General features: G+C 44.2%; 1 protein-coding gene across 3 annotated transcripts in view; it reads right to left on the reverse strand.

The window, feature by feature from the left end:
• Nucleotides 1-7,420: 7,420 nt before the first annotated feature.
• Nucleotides 7,421-20,111, reverse strand: part of GLI3 (GLI family zinc finger 3) — a 195,169-nt gene continuing 182,478 nt past the window's right edge. For 2 of the 3 annotated variants that reach the window (XM_010581790.1, XM_010581789.1), the window contains exons 10-14: nt 18,054-18,203; nt 17,298-17,462; nt 14,492-14,782; nt 10,892-11,219; nt 7,423-9,713 (exon numbers count right to left, since the gene is read on the reverse strand). In XM_010581790.1, the coding sequence (XP_010580092.1) occupies nt 7,423-9,713; nt 10,892-11,219; nt 14,492-14,782; nt 17,298-17,462; nt 18,054-18,203 (3,225 nt within the window). Of the gene's footprint in view, nt 9,714-10,891; nt 11,220-14,491; nt 14,783-17,297; nt 17,463-18,053; nt 18,204-20,111 lie in introns of all 3 variants that reach the window. The other variant, XM_010581788.1, reaches the window with a different exon arrangement.

A 20,111-nucleotide genomic window follows, 5' to 3' on the forward strand; every position in this document is an offset into this window, starting at 1 on the left:
CATCCCTTCCTTCTTCCTTGCCCAAACCCACTCCTTTTTTTCCAGGGAAATGCATGGGGCCACTCTGAAGCCAGCGAGGGAAGATGGGTGGAGATGGTGGGAACACGAGGGGTGGAAACACAGAGCGGTTATGTGCTTCTCGGGGTGGAAAGAGGCCCAGGTTATTAAATAGCAGGCAATTTTAGCAAGAGTTATTAATACTAGTTGTTTGTACTGGGAAGTGGTGCCTAGGGGCTCCCATTGCACTAATCATGTAACAAAGCCGTGTTCCTAACACAAATGGCTTGTGTTTCAGCCTGCAGAGAACAAGTCGTCTCCTTCCCATTACCCTCTCTGAAAAAAAAACCAGTATGAAGATTGCACAGTCGAGCCCACAAAAACTGGGAAAGGAAAAAAAAATGACATTGGCCTGTCCTACAGTGCCATCGCTTACACTCAGTCAGCCAGGTAACTCCACCACCACCTTGGGCCCACACTGCTTGCTTTTCCCCCACAGCTCCCCTGCTTCATCCCCAACCCCGGCAGGTCTGGCCCTAGCATTATTGGTGATTTTGTGTTGCCCTTGTGTTTGGGTGTAGTAATGTCACATCACCTGTTTAGGATAGTGGCGGGGCTGTGGGGTAGGTTTTTCCTGCCTCGCTGATCAGTGCTTTATCTGTCTGTTCTGGTTTTTTTCAGGCTTTGCAAACTGCAGTTCTCTCAGGTACATGTCTTTCTGAAGTAAGAAACCAATTTAATGAATTCAATTAATTCATTTACAGCCTTGGCACTAAAGCACAGACTAAAGGTCAACAGCATCTGCTAATTTTGGACGGTACGAACCATGACTGCCCTGCTATTTTTTGTTTTCCTGAGCACTTGGCATTATTTTGAGTTTTACCACATGGAAACACAGGTCCTCCTGCCCCAGCTGCAGCTTTGCACATGCAGCTCTTCATCAGCCCGGTCCCAAGCCAGGCTGGAGGACCAGAAATATGCCCTGCAGCCCAGCCCTTCCCCTAGCAGTGCTCACCTCTGCAAATGCTGTGGCCCTGGTGCCTGACCTCGCACGGCCTAGCAGCATCTTCAGCTGCGTCCTCAACGCAGCACACAACCATGGTGACAAACAGGGCAGGGGTCCCCATGGCATCTCCTGCCTTCTTGACATTCATCCTGAGGTAGATCCAGCTGGTGGAGGAGATGCAACTGAAAAACAAGCATGCACGGGGATGGTTAAAGGTGGTGGCCTGACAGCATGGTCCAAGAGCACGGAGAGGGGCTGGCAGTCCACGCACGTGGGCTCCCTTATTGGAGCAGGTGTGCAACCCTGCTGACACTTGTTTAGCACGACGCTCTGTGCACGCACATGTGTGCATGTCTTTACTTGGTTAGCATTTAAGAGGTGGGAGTCCCTCATCTCCCACTACCTGCAGGTGGCTGGTAAGGCCGAGAAACACCGCGGTCACCCCTAAGCCCCTGGCGGACGTGCTCTGTGGTCATCATGGATCCTGCTGCTGACGCTCCCCATCCCCACAGGCCTGCTCATTTCCCCGTTGCTCTGTCGTGTTTTTGCCCGAGGTTTGTCCCATCCCTGCTGCTGACCTCCTGTTGGTGGAGGAAGCTGGGGGGAAGCCACTGCCACCCCCCCGCCCCCCCATCCCCCAAAGAGTAAGCTGGTGCTGGAGCACTGCCAGACTCTGGGAGGATTTGGGGTTGCAGCACATGAGATAAGGCATCATGGCCACCATCAGGCCCTCTGTCCTGCTGCAGGGTCTCCTTCACCCCTATCAGACCGCTCTCCGGCCTCTCCTCCTGCCTCACTGGCTTCTCAGCTGGGCATGCTACACCTCTCCCTTGCACCCTTCGTCCCTCCCAAATCTAAGTTCTGTGCTAAATGACAAACACTTAACAATGGCTGAAGAGTGACCCAAAAAATCCAAACCAAAACAACAACAAAAAAGAAGTTAAGATGAGCAAATAACAATGCAAGGTTACCTCCCTTGGCCTCAGGAATGGCTCACCTATTTTGGCCAAGGAAGGAGTAAAGCAGAAGCTGAGCACTGACAACTCAAAAGAGTGGTCCAGGTCTTGCTGAGGTATGAGCAATGAAAACAAAACGTCTTGAAATGAGAACGGCTCAGTCACCTTCAAACTAAGCAGCACTACAGCTTCTTCTGTACTGTTTGCCACAACTAACTTGACATCACCCACGACTGCTATACTCAACAGGAACACTCACTAAGTATGTCCAGCTTTGAAAAAGACTGCATCTAGTTCTTCTGCAAATCACGCAATAACCCACCAGAACGGACACAGGCTAACCCAGCCAGAGGAGCTTCTCCTCATCCTTCTGTGCTTCTTCACAGGTGGCTGAGCCTTTGCAAGAGACCCTCAGTAAGCGAGGTATGAAAACGCAGCTCCTGTCCAAACAGCCCAGAGTCCAATGCAGCTTGGCTTCGACCTCTGAAACAACTGCTCTTGCAGCAGAATTAACCAGGTCGGTCTCTCTCCTCCTTTCAATCATTTTATCTGTGTGACACTGCATTTTCATTTATTTCTCCACCCAGCACCCCTCAGCCATTTTTCTTCAGAGAGAAGGTAAACACCGTTTTGCTTCCCTGTTGGTTTTTAAAATGTGAATGAAGTGAAGCAACAGGCTGGGAAGCATAAACAGAAAAGCGAGCGACCATGAGTGGAAGTGATACACACACTGATTGCAACCAGGCTCTCTGGCCAAATGAAAATATAACTCCCTCCCCCAAGGAGATATTTTAAAGGCTGAGAGCTAAGCACTTAAGTACAAAGGCTTTTGTGTTTTTATTGACATTGTAAGAAACATTTTTTTTTCTTTGTTACAAAAGAGCTAAGTGGTTCTGAAAGCAGAAGTACAGTTTGTATGTACACAGTGCTACAGACCCTTCAGATCAACCTAAGGCTCGAGAAACATCAGATCATAACTGCAGGTTTATCAAATGAAGACCACTAAGGCCCGTTACAGCCGAACACTATTCCTACTGTACGTAAATGTATTTACACATTTTCTTTTTTTTTAAAAAAAAAGGATTACAAGCTTTATAAAAAAAAAAAACAAAACAAAAACAACTGAAAAAAAAATGAACACATTTTTATCTTACACTTCTGCAGGACTGACAACAGTAACTGTTCCATAGGAGACATTCCACCAATCCAAGGACAATAACACGTGAATACCAGAGGTTTACAAGACGTTTTGGACACTATTAACAGTGGTATGTGCTATTAGCTGAATGGCGAGTACAGCCTCATCGGGAAAATTTGGCAACACATCTTGGTCCCTCTCTTTTGCAGGATCAACGCAAAATAAGGCACATACATTGCGAGAATATAAACACTGGTGTTCAGAAGGACGAGCCATTGCGCAACAGGCATGGGCGAGCTGACCGGCCATTTCATCAAGGGGTGGGGGGGAAGCAATGACTGGATGCAAGCAAGCCAGCCAGCATCTTAATGCACGTACCATTTGGGGCCATTCTCCAAGGAGAGCATAACATCATCTGCCATGCGGATGTACGGGGACATCATACTCACCAGCAAAGCCCTGCTGGAAGCCTACTGACTTCTCTGCAAAACCACCTTTCCTCCACGGGGGTGTACCTGATGGATGAACTCCCACTGGTGACTCCCATTCTGTGGAACGTAAAATGGCCTGGAGAAATATGCATGCTTCATGCAGGCTGAGTGAGGCGGATGCACCCAAGGCCAACAGTAACTTATCTGGAAGACCCCCACAGAGCCATGAGAAGAAAAGGTGACTTAGACTCAGGCTGCAATGCTTTAAAAATAGGAATTTCACAACATTTTCTGCATTTTCTAGTACTCTAGGGTGAGCAGTGGGTTTCCAACTGCTATGGCAATGACAGCTGATGGCCAGATACATAAAAGCAAGCTTTGGCTCTGTAACTGGAAGAGCAGGAGAAGAAGGGTGCCAGTAAACGTGAGCAATGTTGGTGGGACTTTCCCCAGACTGCCACACATTGAGAAGGAGGCTGACAAGTGAAAGCTGGTGTCCAGCCTAATAGTGCCATGCTCAGAGACCCCAGTCTACCTTATCAAAACAAAACCAAAACCCAACACAGCTGGGCTGCACTGTATTGCTACCTTCACAGGTACCAAAAACATAAACCAGAAAAGCATGAGAAGATACTAAAAGCTGAAAAGTGACACATGAATGTAAGAAGTGGCACAAACACTTAATGGTGAAAATGATAAACCATTTGCACAAACTCCCTGGGGACATGGTGGAGTATCTGGTTCTTCAATTTCACCAAAGCAAAACGGGATGCCTTTCTGGAGCATGTGGTTTCGGCCGAGACACACTGTTGGCCCAAGACTGGGTAAGTGAGTGACGAAGGTTTGTCAAATCCAGGAAGGCAAATTAGCTACTCAAACAATCCCTTTTAGCCTTGAGCAATATGAATGGCTCCTTCTAAGCTCTGATGGATCACATCTGTTAATAGCCTCCCAGCTTCAATTGGACCAGCAAATACAATTACGAACTGGAAAATTGAGTTTAAAAAAATAGTTTGGTTCTTTTTATATTTTTTTTTTAAATGTATTGGCTCTATAACAATAAAAGACTTCTCTTCCAAGCCACCTACTCCCAAGCTGGTCATAAGTTTCCCTGTTGAAATTGTTTATAAACATGTAATTGATGGCTTAATAAACAGCCAGCGATTGGTTACCGAGAGAACCAGCTGAAACACGTCCAGCACAGCCTTTCCTCATGCATACGCTGCCGTTTCTCCGCAGTGGTGTGAGCCGTATCGTAGCGCTGCAATGTACGGCGAGGCCACCCACGCATCCCTCCGCCGCCGGTGACCTGCCTGGCCGGACGCATCCCTCCTCACCCCTGCAGCAGGGCAGGGGCAAGGGCTGCCTACAGGCAGCGGGTCTCTACAGGGCTGCCGCCGGGCGATGGGAGCACAACAGGGAGCAGCTTTGCCACGCTGCAACAGCAAACCAACCACTTGCCGTGGTGAGCTGTGCCCGATTCCCCGTGCAGCCCAGGGACCACTGCAGGAGGGCTGTGATAGCTGGTCATGGGCAGGGAGGTCAGGAGGGGAACCAGCAAAGGGCAAAGAGCAGGACAGGGGAATATGCGTGCATGAGACAGAGGAAGGAAGAAATGCTTACTAAAGATGCGGAGAAAGACAACAGCTGGATGATGATAAAAACTATAGGATATTTACATTTGTCTCCACTTCCAACATTCCAGCTCACAGTGCAAATCACTTGGTACGTGCTATGATAAGCCCAAATATGGCCTCAGCACCGGATTCCTGTGATGTTTTCCTACTGATTTACAGCTTCTTCCTCTGATTCTAACAGCTGATAATGGATCAGTGTTACCCAACAGCTTCACTGAGGTTGTATTCCTATACATTCCTCAAATACCATGCCCTGAATCAGCTGGTATTTCACCTTTTTTTTACAGTCAAAAAAATGAGTGCTATGGTCTTCTAGCCTGCAGAAATCACCTTCTGGTGCTAATCCTAATTTTGACTGGGCTAAAGTTTATCTTTATTTCAAAATTGACCACACTCCCTTTTCATTGTATGTCTACTCTAGCACCAGCTCCTTACAGACATCAAATCCATGACTGTAAGTGCCTGCACCATTTACATCCTGTAGCAGCATTTTACTAACAGGATTTAACTGAGAAGTCTGGAAGGGCTGGACTTGCATGCAGCTTCTAGGAGTGGGTGAACTTAAACCTTGGGCTTGTAACTGTTCTCCATCCCAACCTGTTTACCCAGGAGCACTGTGTATTCAGGGGTGCAGACATGGAGCCCAGCACAGCAAAAAACATGCTAGAAGAGCTAGCACTTATGGAGCAAATGCCATTCACCTCTACCAGCAAATAGCTTCACGACCACAGTGTGCTAGTTCCAATTTTTGCTGGTGTAACTAAGCTTGGGCATTGACCCACTGGTTTGCTTTGAAAAGAAAAGAAATGCATGTTGGTGTCACCAAGAGAGAGAGGTTGGGCTGGTCTTTTTCAGTTTTAATTAGTTTACCAGACATACTTGCTGTTCCGCTTGTTTCTTTGCTATTTTTAATGGCAGTTTAAATGTCTTAATTTTGTAAAGCCTGGATAAAGTGGAAAAACATTTAGGATTCTCAGATTGTTTGCAATCACTTTGATTTATTTGGCTAGTCTGAGAACTGGGCCACTTGTTTTCTACTTGTTTTACATGCCACGACCATGATGCTCTTGAAGCCGTAACTGTGTGTTATGTCAATGGGTATTAACGTATTTGAAAACATACAATCCATCCCCGAAGCTCTATGTGCCAGAAGGGATGTACAAGACAGTTCTCCTGGCAAAGGAATTGTTACCTTGAATAAGAACCAGTGGCTCAGCAAATTACATCTCAACAGTTTGCATTTAAAAAAACCCCAAGTCCCCAGTATGGAATACTGCAATTTTGTTATTTCACTGTATTAAATACTCCATAAGACCCCGACAGTCTCTCCACAAATGCGGTATGCAATGAAGGCCTTATAGACTACCCAAATCACCAAACATACCCATAATTTTACTATCCAGTCATTTAAAAAAGAAGGCTGGAAAACAGAATACCAAATACTGCAAAAGATGAGAGTTGGACTAAGAATAGATTTCTGGTTCTTCCCTTCCTCTGAAATGGATTAAACATGACACAATCTCAGTATCATTATGCAAGGCAGTGACAGCTATCAGTGTGTGTGTTTACAAATGTGTTAAACATTTGCTAGGCATCAAAGGGCTGATGGTTTTACATTTTTTATTTGCCTGAACCTCCTAATTTCTTGTGCTCCATGACTCTGAAACTACAGCCTAGGGTACCATGGCAGTGCATTTCTAAACTGGTTGTCCACCTCAGTGCGATGTGTCCCATGCATCCAGAAAGGATTTAAACACTGTATGCTCACTTCACATTGTGCCTGGTTATTTTGTGCCTATATGTTTAAGGGGAAAAGTTGCAACAGTTTTACAAGGTCTAGATTCTTTTGAGTAACAGAAAATTGCAAAGTCATTTCATCAGACCTTTCTTTAAAAAAAACAACCCAAAACAAAACAAAAACATGCACTTCACACGTTTACATTGGTTTACAATTAAAAAAAAAAAGAAAAAGGAAGCATACAGACGTTCAAAAAGGGGGAGAGAGAAAAGAGAGAGAGAAGGGGAATGGGTGTGGCAATACTGATTCAAAACTGAAATGGAAGACAGTTTCTCCCTAGAACACTTTAGGGTTTTCAGAGTCCTTATTCCATAAAAGGAATATACTTGAAACACATCCCATTTAGGTGAGATGAGATTGCTAAAATACATACACAACTAAAAAATATGAGTCTTTTTTTTCATCTGTTATCTCCTAAGGGTTTTCTGGGTTTTGTTTGTTTTTTTTTTTTTTTTAAGTCTATTGCATAACAGCAAGAAACTTGCTTTCTTCTGCAAGTGAGGTCAACAAAGAGCTCATGTCCCCAATAGCCATGTTGGTTGTGCTTACGGGCATAGCTGGGAATGTAAGAGACGCTCGGGGAGTGGTGAGGCGTGAGGAATTGCGGGAGAGATTCTGAACGATACTCGGGCTCAGGGCTCCTGAAATTAAGCTGACATGGTCCCCATCATCTATGATAGCATCGAAATCAATCTGCACACCCTCTAGGCTGTTGCTGTCAATGCTGTCAACTGTGCTCGACACTTGGTTAGCCCCCGGGGAAAGAAGCTCAGATGCGTTTGCAGTAGCAGTCCCCTGCAGCAGGCAGTTAGCTTCTGAACCAAAGAAAGAACCTGTTTTCATAGCTTGGTGGCTAAAGCCTGTGGTTTGGTCATATAACTGACCAGAGTAATTCTGCACGTTAGAGCAGAACTGCTGTGATTGACCTTGCATCTCCATCTTAATGGTGTTTACCCTGTATGTCTGGTTGCCATCACTTATATGTCCTTGCTGTTGTGCCAGGTTGTTTCTCAACATGTTTTGCCGTCTGTTGCCACTGTAATTAGAGCACGGCTGGTAACTTTTGGCCACCAACAAACCTGAAGGCTGGCTACCAATGGTGTGAGACACCAGTGGACAACTCTGCGGCCCTTGATACAGGCTGCTTTGTGAGGTAGGACTAACCTGCCCTAGCATCATTTGACCGGATTGATTGACTCCCTGGTAATGAATGCCATCTCCGACTGGTTGGTTTTGCAAATATTCCTGTTCAATGATATTCCTGTTCTGCATCCCATTTGCCATACTGGTGGCTTGATCACTGGATGCCATGGGATGGCCGAAATTTTGTTGGTTCCCACTCACTGGCACGTTGCTGCTTCTTAGCTTCTGCCCTTGAACTGCCATGCCACAGGAATTGTCCATTGCCCCAGACATCATTGCTTGCCTGCCGATGCTTTCACTGTAAGGCTTATTGGGCTGCACACTGAAAGAATTACCGGCTCCGCTGCCAAGAACCGTGTTTTGCTGTAAACTGTAGGAACCATCGTTCTCCACCAGGTTCTGATAGCCATTTTGCTGGGCCACATTGCTTCTCTCCAGGTTCTGCTGCTGAACCATCATATTGTTATACAGTCCAAAGGCCCGCGACTGCTGCACCGCTGAGCGCTGACCGCATTTCAGTTTCGAAGGAGATAAGTCAGAACTTCCTGAGCTTACTTCATTCCACTGAATGGGCAAGTCGCTCTTGTTTGCCTCGGAACCTGCCTGCTGACTGCTCGGTGGAGGGGCTTGGTCAAAGTTGCTGGGGTTGTTGTTTCCTAACACTGAGCTGTGATGCATTTTGTTGCTGTCTAGGACATTGTTCAACAAGTGGTCGTACATGCCCTGGTTCTGGGAATTCAGATACTGAACCACGTCATCTGGCAGGAAATCCTCATCATTCAGACTGCCACCCGCTTCCATCGAAGCAGCCTCCAGGGCGACGTTCTCACTGATGCTTGGAGGACAGGGGGAGCTGAAGCCGCGGAAGACGCCACCCTCAGAACGGGTATAGTTCTGAAGAACAAGGTTGCGCTTTTCCATGGATGGAGGCAAAGCAGGAGGGTTAAAGCTGTTAAGACTGTTGAAACGCTGGACTCTAGGGACAGAGAGGTTGTCGGAGGCCATTCTTACTGGATCACTGGCTCTCCTCGTCCCATTTCCTAGAGCATCATGAGACAGAAAATGCCTCCTGCTGTAACCATTTGCCCCACCGTCACTACATCTTCGAGGGGCATTCACTGGAGGCAGTGGAGATACTCCAGACTCCCTGCAGTCACCCAAGAGTGCCATCCTTGTTTTGAGGCTCATCCTCTCCATGTTAGGCAGTGGAGTTGGTGGGGGTCCACCAGTAGCTGCTGCATATTTAGCTTTCAGCCTGTATTGCTGGGCCGGGGTGAGGCTGAGAAGACTTGGCAGGTCATCACACTGGCTCGCTTCACTGGAGCGCCGGGAGGCATCTGTTGAGATGGGGTCATAGGAGTCTGCAACACTCACGTTCTGCGGTCTTCCCTCCGCCTGGGAGGCATCGCTGGACCTCCGGCTGGAGAAGCAAGGTGAGATTCCAGAGGACCTGCGGCTGCTCAAGTAGGCTGAACTGATTGTGCTAGTATTGCTGTCCCTCCTGTTCAGCATGTTCAACACAGTGATGTCCGTACTTGAAAGTTCATTCCTGTTCGGCAGAATAGTTATGGATCCTCCTACACTGCAGCTGCTGTTCGACTGGGTACCTAGAGGTAAAATTCACAGTTAAACAAAGGGGCACCACCCAGAAACTGGTGCAGAAAACACCCAGTAAAGTAGTAAGGGGAGTGGAGGAAGAGCCTGCATCATCACAGCAACTCATAGCAGTGCTCTTTCAAGAAAGAAGTAGGGATAAAAACTGTGTCCTTAGGTTAAAAGCTAATTCAGAGACTCAAGAGTAACATTTCAGTGTGAATCCCAACACAAAATTTATAGGCCATAGCCACAAACTGTCATCAGCTGGTGTAGTGCTCCAGCCTGCAGTGCAGCTATGCTGACTGATGTGCCAGAAAGACACATTCATAAGGGAGCTTTTTATAGGCAAAATATAATTGAACAGGCATTTACATGGAATGGCAAAATATACAAATTGGAGGCTATTCAAGGTCATTTCTAAGACATCTTGAAATATTCTTGAACTAACTCCTAACAACTGCAAAACATCTTTGCTGGTTTCCTTGTTTTGGTTTGTTTTTAAGCAAACAGAATACATTTCTTAATTTTATGTAGTTTCTTTTGATTGAACGGGTTTCACGAAACCTGAGCTGTCACTGCTGGGTGGAGTGCAAAAACCTACAGGCACGTTGTAGGCAATGTAGAGGCAACAGGGACATACATTTTGGCAATGAGCAGCTCCTTGTATGAAAACAACTATTCAGAGTTCAATCTCGCCTTGCTCCCAGTCATGGATATCTGCCCTTTGTAGCAGTAGTATCTGTACATATGATTATCCATATGTGTGGAAACGGTTTATTTAAAGGGCAGCCCAACACATCTATGCAAAGGGTGCCTTGCTAAGGCCTCATCTGAAACACTTCCATACGATAAACTGGCAGGTATTTATTTCATCTGCCTTGCCTCAAAACAAGACAGGATTATGATGATCTCAGGTCCAAACCTTTAACTGTAGGGAATATTTAAAACATGATGCATGGCTCCCTTTCTGGCCCCTGTTCTGTAAAACATGGGACTATCAGACTTCTCTCAGGGTGGGTAGTAGGACTTGTGATGAGGGGACAAACAGAAAGTGATCAATTTATGAACCATTGTCACAGCTCCCGAGTTTCATAAGCTGCACTACTCTTTTGCAAGGGTTGCAAGATTGAGCTGGCAAGCAAGAATTTAAGGACAAAAAGTGTTACTGCTCCTGTTATGTGTATCTCACCATTTCCTATGAGAGGCGGCAAGGTCGGGGCTTTGGAAGGTGGAACGGGGTTCAGTCTTGGAAGCATTCCATTAACTTGTTTCAACCTTTCTAATTTCACTTGCTCCATCCATTTGGTCCCTGTCATATTCCTCCTGGCCTGTAAGCCAAGTGCTGTGGTGGCTGTGGAAATGGTAGAATCCATGATTGGGGTTTCGTCGATGACACTGAGGTCTCCTACACTACCACCACCGGTCAGAGTAAGCTCGATCCCATTGTTGGAATAGTTGCTGATGGGGGACTGTTCGCTGCTGCATGTAGACTGACCACCAGGGCTTGGCTGAGATGTCTGTTGGAGTGAAGTAAGTAACAAAAGAACATGAGGATTAAGCAAACAATGTTAACAAGAGCACTTGCATCAAATGTGGGTCTAAATTGAGCCAAAGAAAACCAAATGTAAAGAAAAGTTTAGCATTAAATGATTACGGTGATCATTCATTAGGAGGCTTTCTAGATACTGATTTTAACTGCAGTGAATGCCATTGCAAAACTCGAGATTAAAGTCCACTTTAATATCTTGCTGATAGTATACATTATATCTACACAGGACATTTATTTCAGTTATTCCCATAATTGCTTCTACCACTTCATGTCATTCGTGAGCATGTATGTATGGATACTTTAACTTGGATATGTGCTGTTCCCAATTGAAGCTGCAGCTCAATAAACCAAATCAGAATTCAGCCATGTTACGAGGTCTAATTTACACTGCTAGGCTTGCAGCAAGCAAACAAACAAACAAGACTCCAACAACACTGGAATTTGGGTTTTTTTAATTAGACTTGTGGCTAAAGAACGTACGTGTTTTCCAAGCTTAAGGCTCATTGTTACGAGCAGTGGTTGGCCTGAAATGTTGGCATGTAATGAAACAGGGACAGAGCGTCAGTGAAAAAAAATACTAGATCATACTATCAGCGTCCTGTGACCCTAGCAGCACTAGGGTCTAAATTATACTTCCTCTTATACCTAACTTATACCACCCCTGCCCTGAATCAAGAAGGCGATTATCTACTCAATCAAATCCTTTGTTTCATTAGAATTTAAGATTTTAAATTTAAGAATTTAAGCACACAGTACAGGCTGCTGCTAATCTACAGGGATATAAACCCGCCACAATAGCTTCTTCTTTCTTAACAGACAGTGTTCCCTGCTGCTCTAGCAGAATTCTTGCTGTGGGGAAATACGGGCTTGATTTATTTTTTATACTCAACAAGTTCTTGTAAAAGAATGGGAAAATTTCTCTGACAAACTGAAACACTCAGACAGACTGACAGACAAAACAGACAGCAAGACAGACAGAAGTCTCTGGATGTAGTATCCCACTGTAGGTTGTATCAGTGTGATCACAAATCAGCGGGGCATGCAGTATCATTTTGCTCCCAAGAACAGTTTCATGTAAGTAATTCACTTTTGGGGTTTCTGCTGTGTTTTTGTTAATTTTCTTCTGCCAGCCTGTGATTTTTATGTACATTTCACCGACAAATGCTAGCTAGATTTCTGAGGTAGCAGTGATGGCTCTCACTTTTAACATCAGTGAATGAAGACACAGATTCACGGCACTACTGTAGCTTCATATGTCCCTGAGGAGTCTATTAAGATGCAATAACTACTTTATTATTTCTAACTTGAATGATGATATTTAGAATTTATGAGGCTACACTGAGCAAGTTCATTTGCAAATCCTGGCCACGGCACATTTGGTGACAAGAATAGAAATAACAGTGATTATACAGAAGAGAGTTTGTGCTTCTGGACAATAGCTCCATGCCATATGAAGAAGAGTAATAATGGTCAGAAGCCTGTTCTTGTAGCCACGTGTCAAAATCACAGTGAGGCAGGTTACAGAAATAAGAACTGTGTTATGGGGAACATACATTTCTAGATGTGCAATACAGAAAAAAATGGATGTCTCATCTAGAGGGGAAGGTGTGAAGACATTTCTGAAGACATTTCACCAATATAAGATTTTCACATGTCAAGTGTTGCAAAATGCTCACAGCACATTACATTTGGGAATGAGTTTGATGGATTGCACATTACTAAATAAAGGAATGATTGGACAACAGGCAGAAGGCTAAAATAAAGACATAAATAATGTTGCAATAAGAAAAACAGCAGAGAAGTTAAAATGCCCTCACCTTATTACCCACTGTCCTTAGGAAGTTAGAACAAGACATTTAAGAGCATTAGACAGAAAAGACATTGGATTAGTTAAAAAATAGAAAATATATCTTAATTCATACAAGCAATGAAAAGCAGGAAATACAGAATTGTTTTTAGAAGATATTTTTCAGTGAGAAATACTTAATACTATGTAAGCAATCAGCATTAATACCCCTCTCCTGCAAATTTTATTTATGTTAAAACCATCTACACTCAACATGCCTCAATAATGCTACAGATTTACTTAGCTAAGCAAGAGAGGAATGGGTTTTTTTCCTTCGTAATCTATGGTAGCTATCACCAAAGATGGCAGAGGATCTCCTTTAGACTTCAGTGGGAGTTAACCCTGGGGCCTTGGAAGTTTCTGAATTTAGGATTAATACTCCACAGTTTGGGTATAAGCCTTAGGCACAATATAGCAGTTAACTTGTATTTCAGTGAGTAATCACTTTGAATGGGAGCATGATTAACAGTACAAGCAGAATTTGGAGGGCTCATATTTGTAGTTCCCAAGGGTTGGGTCCAGTTGAATTGTAGACCCAGATTTGGAAGAGGATGGAGTGACTGCCTTCGCTAGTTTTAAGCCTTGTGGAGAGGATGGATGGCACACGAAATACAGGCAAATGAAAGAAGAACTTCTTTATTTAAGATAGCATGTCAAAAAATGGAATAAGGTCCTTTCAATGTTCAAGGCTATACTGGTTTAATGAAATACATTAAGGCAAACCAGTGAAAAGACCTGCAGAGACTCTTAGTTCAGCTCAATTTAGTTAAATTGGAATTAGGTTAACTTGGTCAAGTTAAATTAAGTATCAGATTAACATAAGAGGTCACATCACGATAGAGATCAAATGTTATCAAAAGATCTCCTCCTGCTGTTTTAGAAAGTCAATTTATCCTGCTTCAGTTTGATCCATGACCCGACAACCTCAAGCCCCTAAAATCTGATTGTTTCCCCAGGTTCTCCAAAAATTATCATCATCAATACCATAATTTTAGTCTTTTGGACTTGGTTTTTTTCGCATTCTGGTTTTGAGCCTGCAGGATTCACGTTCTCTTAACTTCTGTAAACAGGAGAGTGGAAAAAAATGCCTTTTTAAAAATGAAAACTGTGATTTTCTCATAATATGCTGATTCCAAGAGATGGAGCTTTAAGAGAAACAATTATTGTGAGAGTTGCCAACACTGCACTTACTGCATATTGTACAGACTAGATGTAATCTTTTTATTTGCTATTTCTTAGGCTTTGAAAACATTTTACAATGTAAACGAAAAAGAAAACCTCACAAAACCTAACCTTGTGAGCTAGAGTTTATGGGCTTGAGCATTTCATAAAGGGATTATTAACTGGTTGCAAGAAGAAAAAGGACAAAGGGAGCGGCACAGTGTGTTGCATACCATTGGTTTTTCTGACTTGACCGCTTTCACTTGGAGGCATTCTTCACGCTTTGAGGTAGTGTTGCTGAGGTCCTTCTGCTCACCAATTGCACCCTGAGTCTGATGGCCTGGTGACCGGGTCTGAGAGTGGCTGCCTGGGTCTCTCGGTGGCGGAGGCCTTGGGTGGATATCTCCCCGCTGCTTCTTGGTGACATGTGCCTCTGGGCCATGCACGGTCTTCACGTGTTTCCGGAGAGAACTGGGGTCTGTGTAGCGCTTTGTGCAGCCTGGTATCTTGCAAACATACGGTTTCTGCCAAGACAGGAAAAACACTTGAATTAGATTTAATTCCAAGTGGGACTCCTGAAGAGCAACTTGGAGCACAGCTGGTGTTACAGTTACACGCTTTCACGGTGAATCTGTTATCTCATTTATGGTCTTTACAGTGACTGAATCACAGAATGGTTTGGGTTGGAAGGGACCTTAAAGATCACCTAGTTCCAACCTCCCTGCCATGTGGAGGTACATCTATCACTAGACCAGGTTGCTCAAAGCCCCACCCAACCTGGCCTTGAACACTTACAGGGATGGGGCATCCACAACTTCTCTGGGCAACCTGTTCCAGTGCCTCACCACCCTCACAGTAAAGAATTTCTTCCTTACATCTAATCTAAATGTACCTTCTTTCAGTTTAAAGCCATCACCCCTTGTCCTATCAAGTTGTGACTGCACCTAGTCAAACCTATTAATTCCCCTTAGTTGTGAAGGTACCCATTAATGCTGCATAGTTTACAGAGGGCAGAGCCTCTCATGATATGAACTGGCACAGCTCTGATTTATCATAGCAGAAGAATCAACAGAGCCATGGCAATTTATGAAGACTGGCCTAATTTTCTATCCTGTCCATTGCCCTCAGCAGTTTGATACCCTGTTTCTAATATGCCCAGTTCCTACTCCTTGACATTCAGAGGCAAACAACCCCCTTCAAAACACGTTGGGACATTTGTTCAGGCAGAATTATCTGAGGAAGCATTTTTTTCCTGGCTCCTTCAGATCACCAGTATAATGTCAAAGCACAGGATACAGTACCATAAGCATTTTCACGATGCAGCAATATAGGCGCTACTACTATTAGTGCTGCTAGCATAACTAATCACTCAGTTTTTTTTAAAGCTTGCTTCCTTTGTCTGTGAATTTCTCTAGTTCACTAAGCAATGTAGAATAAAGTAAATTTACTGTCTTATAATTTAATAAAGACTTTGTTCTTGTATTATGAGAAGATTAGAAAGAAGAGTTGAGCCCTTCTTCAATTGCCTCAGGAAACAAAGTATCATTCACTCACTTTTATTACTGAATTGTTACCAAGAAACTACTATTTTAAAGTCTTATTTATACTAGCCCTCAAGAAAAAAAAAAAAAGGACCCTCATGCGGAGTTCCTCAAAAGGGTTCTCTGTCTGCTTACACGTGGCACTGTGGAGCCTTTGACAAATGTAGTTTTTTCATGAATGTCTAAGGCCTGAGCCTGCTTCCACTGATGTCAGCAGGAAAACACTCCCATTGACTTGAATATGAGCAAAAATGTCAATCATGAGCAATTTAAAGTTGATGCTGAGCTACTGAGGCAGGTTTTCTCAAGATGCCATGGAAGTATGAGTCAGCTAGCTCTCTTCTACATGTGTAAGGCACACTTGCATCAAGATATATCAGCTGCTTTTAAATCTGTCTGTAGGTTACCTACTTACAACCAAAATGGCACTGCGAGGAAGTGCTGAATCAGGTCTGCGGTCTCCACAGGATTCATGGCAGTCCATCAGTATACACTGCCTAAGAATATTAGCCTGTGTCTTTGTGAAATAATGGTGAAGGAAATTTTTCATTTGCCCTTGCGGCTGTACCTACCAGAAATGATGCGCAGCAGAAAATTTTTCTTGGTGACTTACTGTTAGACATGAAATCCTGATCTTAAAAAAGGCAGTATGGGTCATGTCTTTAAGTTTGAGAGGATCTTACTCATCAACTAGGCAATAAACAGATTGGTTCAGACACTGAATGAAAAAAAAGCTCAGTCAGCTATTGGTGAGACTTGGTGAACTTCCTTCTACCTTGGTGACAATTCACAAAATTGCTGCTGGGCTTCAGTGCAGTTGTTAGTTGGGCTGCTGAGAGCACACACTGCAGGCACAGGGCAAACTCAGAGACGTGCAACGCTCTCTGCTTCCCTTGTGACTCAAGAGATGCTGCAGGGACCAGGGGACTGGAAGAAGATGGATGCTCCCAGGAGATTCTGCCAGCCCTAGTGAATGCCTGCGACAGACAGCTAGAGAAGGATACAAGCCTTGTGGAAATGGATAGAGCTGCTATGGTTTCCACACCACACAGTCACCATGCTGGTTATGTCCTGCCCTTCCAGTACTTCCAGGTTTAGGCTAGAGGTGAAGGAGTATAGGGACAGGTCAAGGAGGAGAGACTGGGCTCCAAGATATGAGACTGAGACGATGTCACTCCCTGTGTAACCTGAAATAGGGCAATAAAATAGGGACAAGGCAAGAAGAGGCAGGGAAAAACCATCCCAGCTTTTCAGGGAAACCATGTGTTTCCATTAGACCCCTCCTTCAAACCTCTCTTACACTTAATAAAATGACCCGCAGCCTCTCTAGGTGTGTATGACATGGAATGATTGTGCTGGTAAAAGCCATTTAGAACTTACATTCCTTTCAGGTTGCTGAGGGTTTTTGTGCCTGTCCTCTGTAATAAATTGCTATGACCACATTGTAAGTCTGTTCAGCGCCAAATTTTATTATTCTTTTGAAGCTGTGCTTACTTACCTCATTGGAATGAGTCCTGTTTTGGTGCTTGGCCCTGTCGGACGCGTTGGAGAAAGCTTTGTTGCAGCCTTCATGTTCACACACATATGGTTTCTCTCCAGTGTGAGATCTCAAGTGCGTTTTCAAGTTTTCTAGTCTGGAATAGGCCTTTGTACAACCTTCAAACTGCAGACAAGTAAGTCTGGATTAATTTTAATCTTTGGACTTGCAGGAAACAGTAAAAGCTGACCTATAAAAGTTTAGAAACTTTCCAAGCCTTCATAACCTTGCCCAATGTAACTTTGTTTTGATTTGTTGGATTTTAATTTTACCCAGGCAAACCCCATCACAGTTCAAGTTAAAATGCTTCCAGCATTATCTAAATCTTCTCTTACAGGAGAGCACAGTATTTGTGTACATCGTCTAAGACAGAAATCCATTGCAAAGTCATTAGGAGGCTGGTGGCCAGCAATAATACCCAGCTCTGTAAAACGAAGTGCTTTTAAATAATTAAGCAAACTCAGCCCTGTTTAATAATGTCTTTTGGGGCTTCTTTGCACTTTAAACTTGATGAAGTGGGCCAAATTATCCAGTGAATCCCCCTTCCTAAAGCTCTTGTCATCTGGGTGAGCTCGATCAGGAAGCAGACATGGTATTCTCTTCTCCAACAAATGTCTGACAGACAAGAGATCAGGGAATGCAGCATCTGCACTGCTCTGTTCTCTGCACAGCCCCAGCAACCCTGTCCAAGCCTGGAGCTCAGCCCCCTTTACTCACAGTGCATTTGTGTGGCTTTTCCCCTGTATGTCTCCTCATGTGGACCACCAGCATATACTGGGCTTTGAATGGTTTCTGCTCCCGGGAACAGTCCAGCCATCGGCACACAAACTCTTTCTTTTCACCGTGTATGTGGTCATTGTTTATATGCTGTTTGGGTAGAAGAGAGATTACAGCTTTACAGAAATGTAACATCGTCATCAGCCTTACCGTAACTTTGCATTGGAACAGCACCAGAGGCTCAGGTGTGAACCAGGATCCCGCGGTACTGAAAGAGTAAGAAGATTGTCTGCGCTCCAAAGCAATCATGGGGTTCAAATTACAGATCCCATTGGAAGTCCACTAAGGCCCATGAATTTGTTTCTACTGACATCAACGGGCTTTGGATCAGGCCTCAGGGATACAGGCTGTTAAATGCATCCCAGACAATCTCATGCATGGCACCACTTGCATGATTCACATTGAGTAATGCTTTCTCGGATCAGGGAAGCCTTACTTAAGTGCCACTCAACACAAATAAGGTTTGCAAAATCAGGCCTTTAAAAACATGTCCTGCAACCTGAAAAATCAACAGAACTGTAGTTTCCACCAAAACTTTTAAGTCACTCCCCACTACCCATATTTTCTTTCAGTAAAGGTATTGGGTTAGCGTACGCGTTGTGGCAGGCAAAACAAAACCCTACACACTGCAGTAACAAAAAACTCCAAGCACGAAGCATCCATCAAGCCAGCTTTTGCCATTGGCAAGTACAGTTCTGCCTGAAAGTCTCTGGGAGTGACACCTGCCCCAGGCCTGTTGACACACATGCACATGTCTTGCTGTGGCTTCATCTGCGTGAGTGCATCCAGAGAGAGGCTGGGGCTGTGTACCTTTCACTCTTCCAGAAAAGTAGCTTGCTCTGTTCCCTTCACTAACATCCAGTTCAGCAGAGCATTTAAATATGGACTTAATTCTCGCTGACTGTGTTTCTGACCAGAAACGGGCAGATGAATCAGAGCCAGCCTCAAGATTGCTTTGTTTTTTCAAGGTTTAACTGTATGAATTTTTTGCACAGCTTCAGAAAACAATGAAAGCGCCCTGCACCTGGCCTTTCAAAGGTTTATGAAGGCTGGAATTTCAGCAGGAGCTACCTGACTCATCCTCCTGCACTCTCTTGGAGAAACGCTGCCTCAGAGACTTCCCCGGTGCTGTACCTTCTACCACAGCTTGCTAGCTGTGCCACTAGATGGCTGCATTTCTCAGCAAATGCGATTATTCCATTAAGGTACTAGACAAAATCCTTCCAGAGTTTATATTTGAACACAGGACAGGGATGAAATATGTATCTACTCTGTAAGTAGCTCACAGAAAAAGCCAGCCGTACAGAAACTCAGTAGTTCATACTGGAACACAAAGAAGATAATCCCAATCTTTTCTAAACTCCTGAAAAAAATCAGAAAACCAAATAAAATCACTCATGTTCACCATTATGCGGCATCACCGTGGCAAACACATGTGCATTGCCTATAAAAGATGACTGCTCTTTTTCTCTTTCTGAAACTTTATTGCCATTTCTTTAAAGTTGTGATGGGGCACAGAGTGCATGAAAAGAGCAGATGTGCTGGACAACGTACAACATGTAATCTGCAGGAGTTTATGTTTCAAGTGCAGATGTCTAGTCCATTTGTAACTACACACGCCTGTACCAAAAAGCGTACAGATGCCCTGCGCTGTGAAATGGCATTGGAAAAGTCCAATGAGGTTAACGTGCACTCTTCTTTCCTGAATGAGAAAGAAGTAACGGGACAAAACTCAATGCATTGAAGTAATTCTTGGCCAAATTTTTCTGTAAACATTACAGACTGTGAGTTAACATGGTTAAACCTACATGGCCAAGAGGGAAATGAAAATTGAGTGTGTGACACAGGCTTTCCCTTTGATACAAAAACTTCAAGACTGGTTCAATCAGTTCACAACAGCACCTCCCTTTACCTCCCACTGTGTGGACACCCATGGATGCTCTCTTAGAGAAATTCTCAAAGGACACTTTTTCTCTTTGTCCCTGCAAACGAGCTTCC

Source organism: Haliaeetus leucocephalus, unplaced genomic scaffold (assembly GCF_000737465.1).
Source record: "Haliaeetus leucocephalus isolate CR32 unplaced genomic scaffold, Haliaeetus_leucocephalus-4.0 Scaffold808, whole genome shotgun sequence".
Taxonomy (NCBI): Eukaryota; Metazoa; Chordata; class Aves; order Accipitriformes; family Accipitridae; genus Haliaeetus; species Haliaeetus leucocephalus.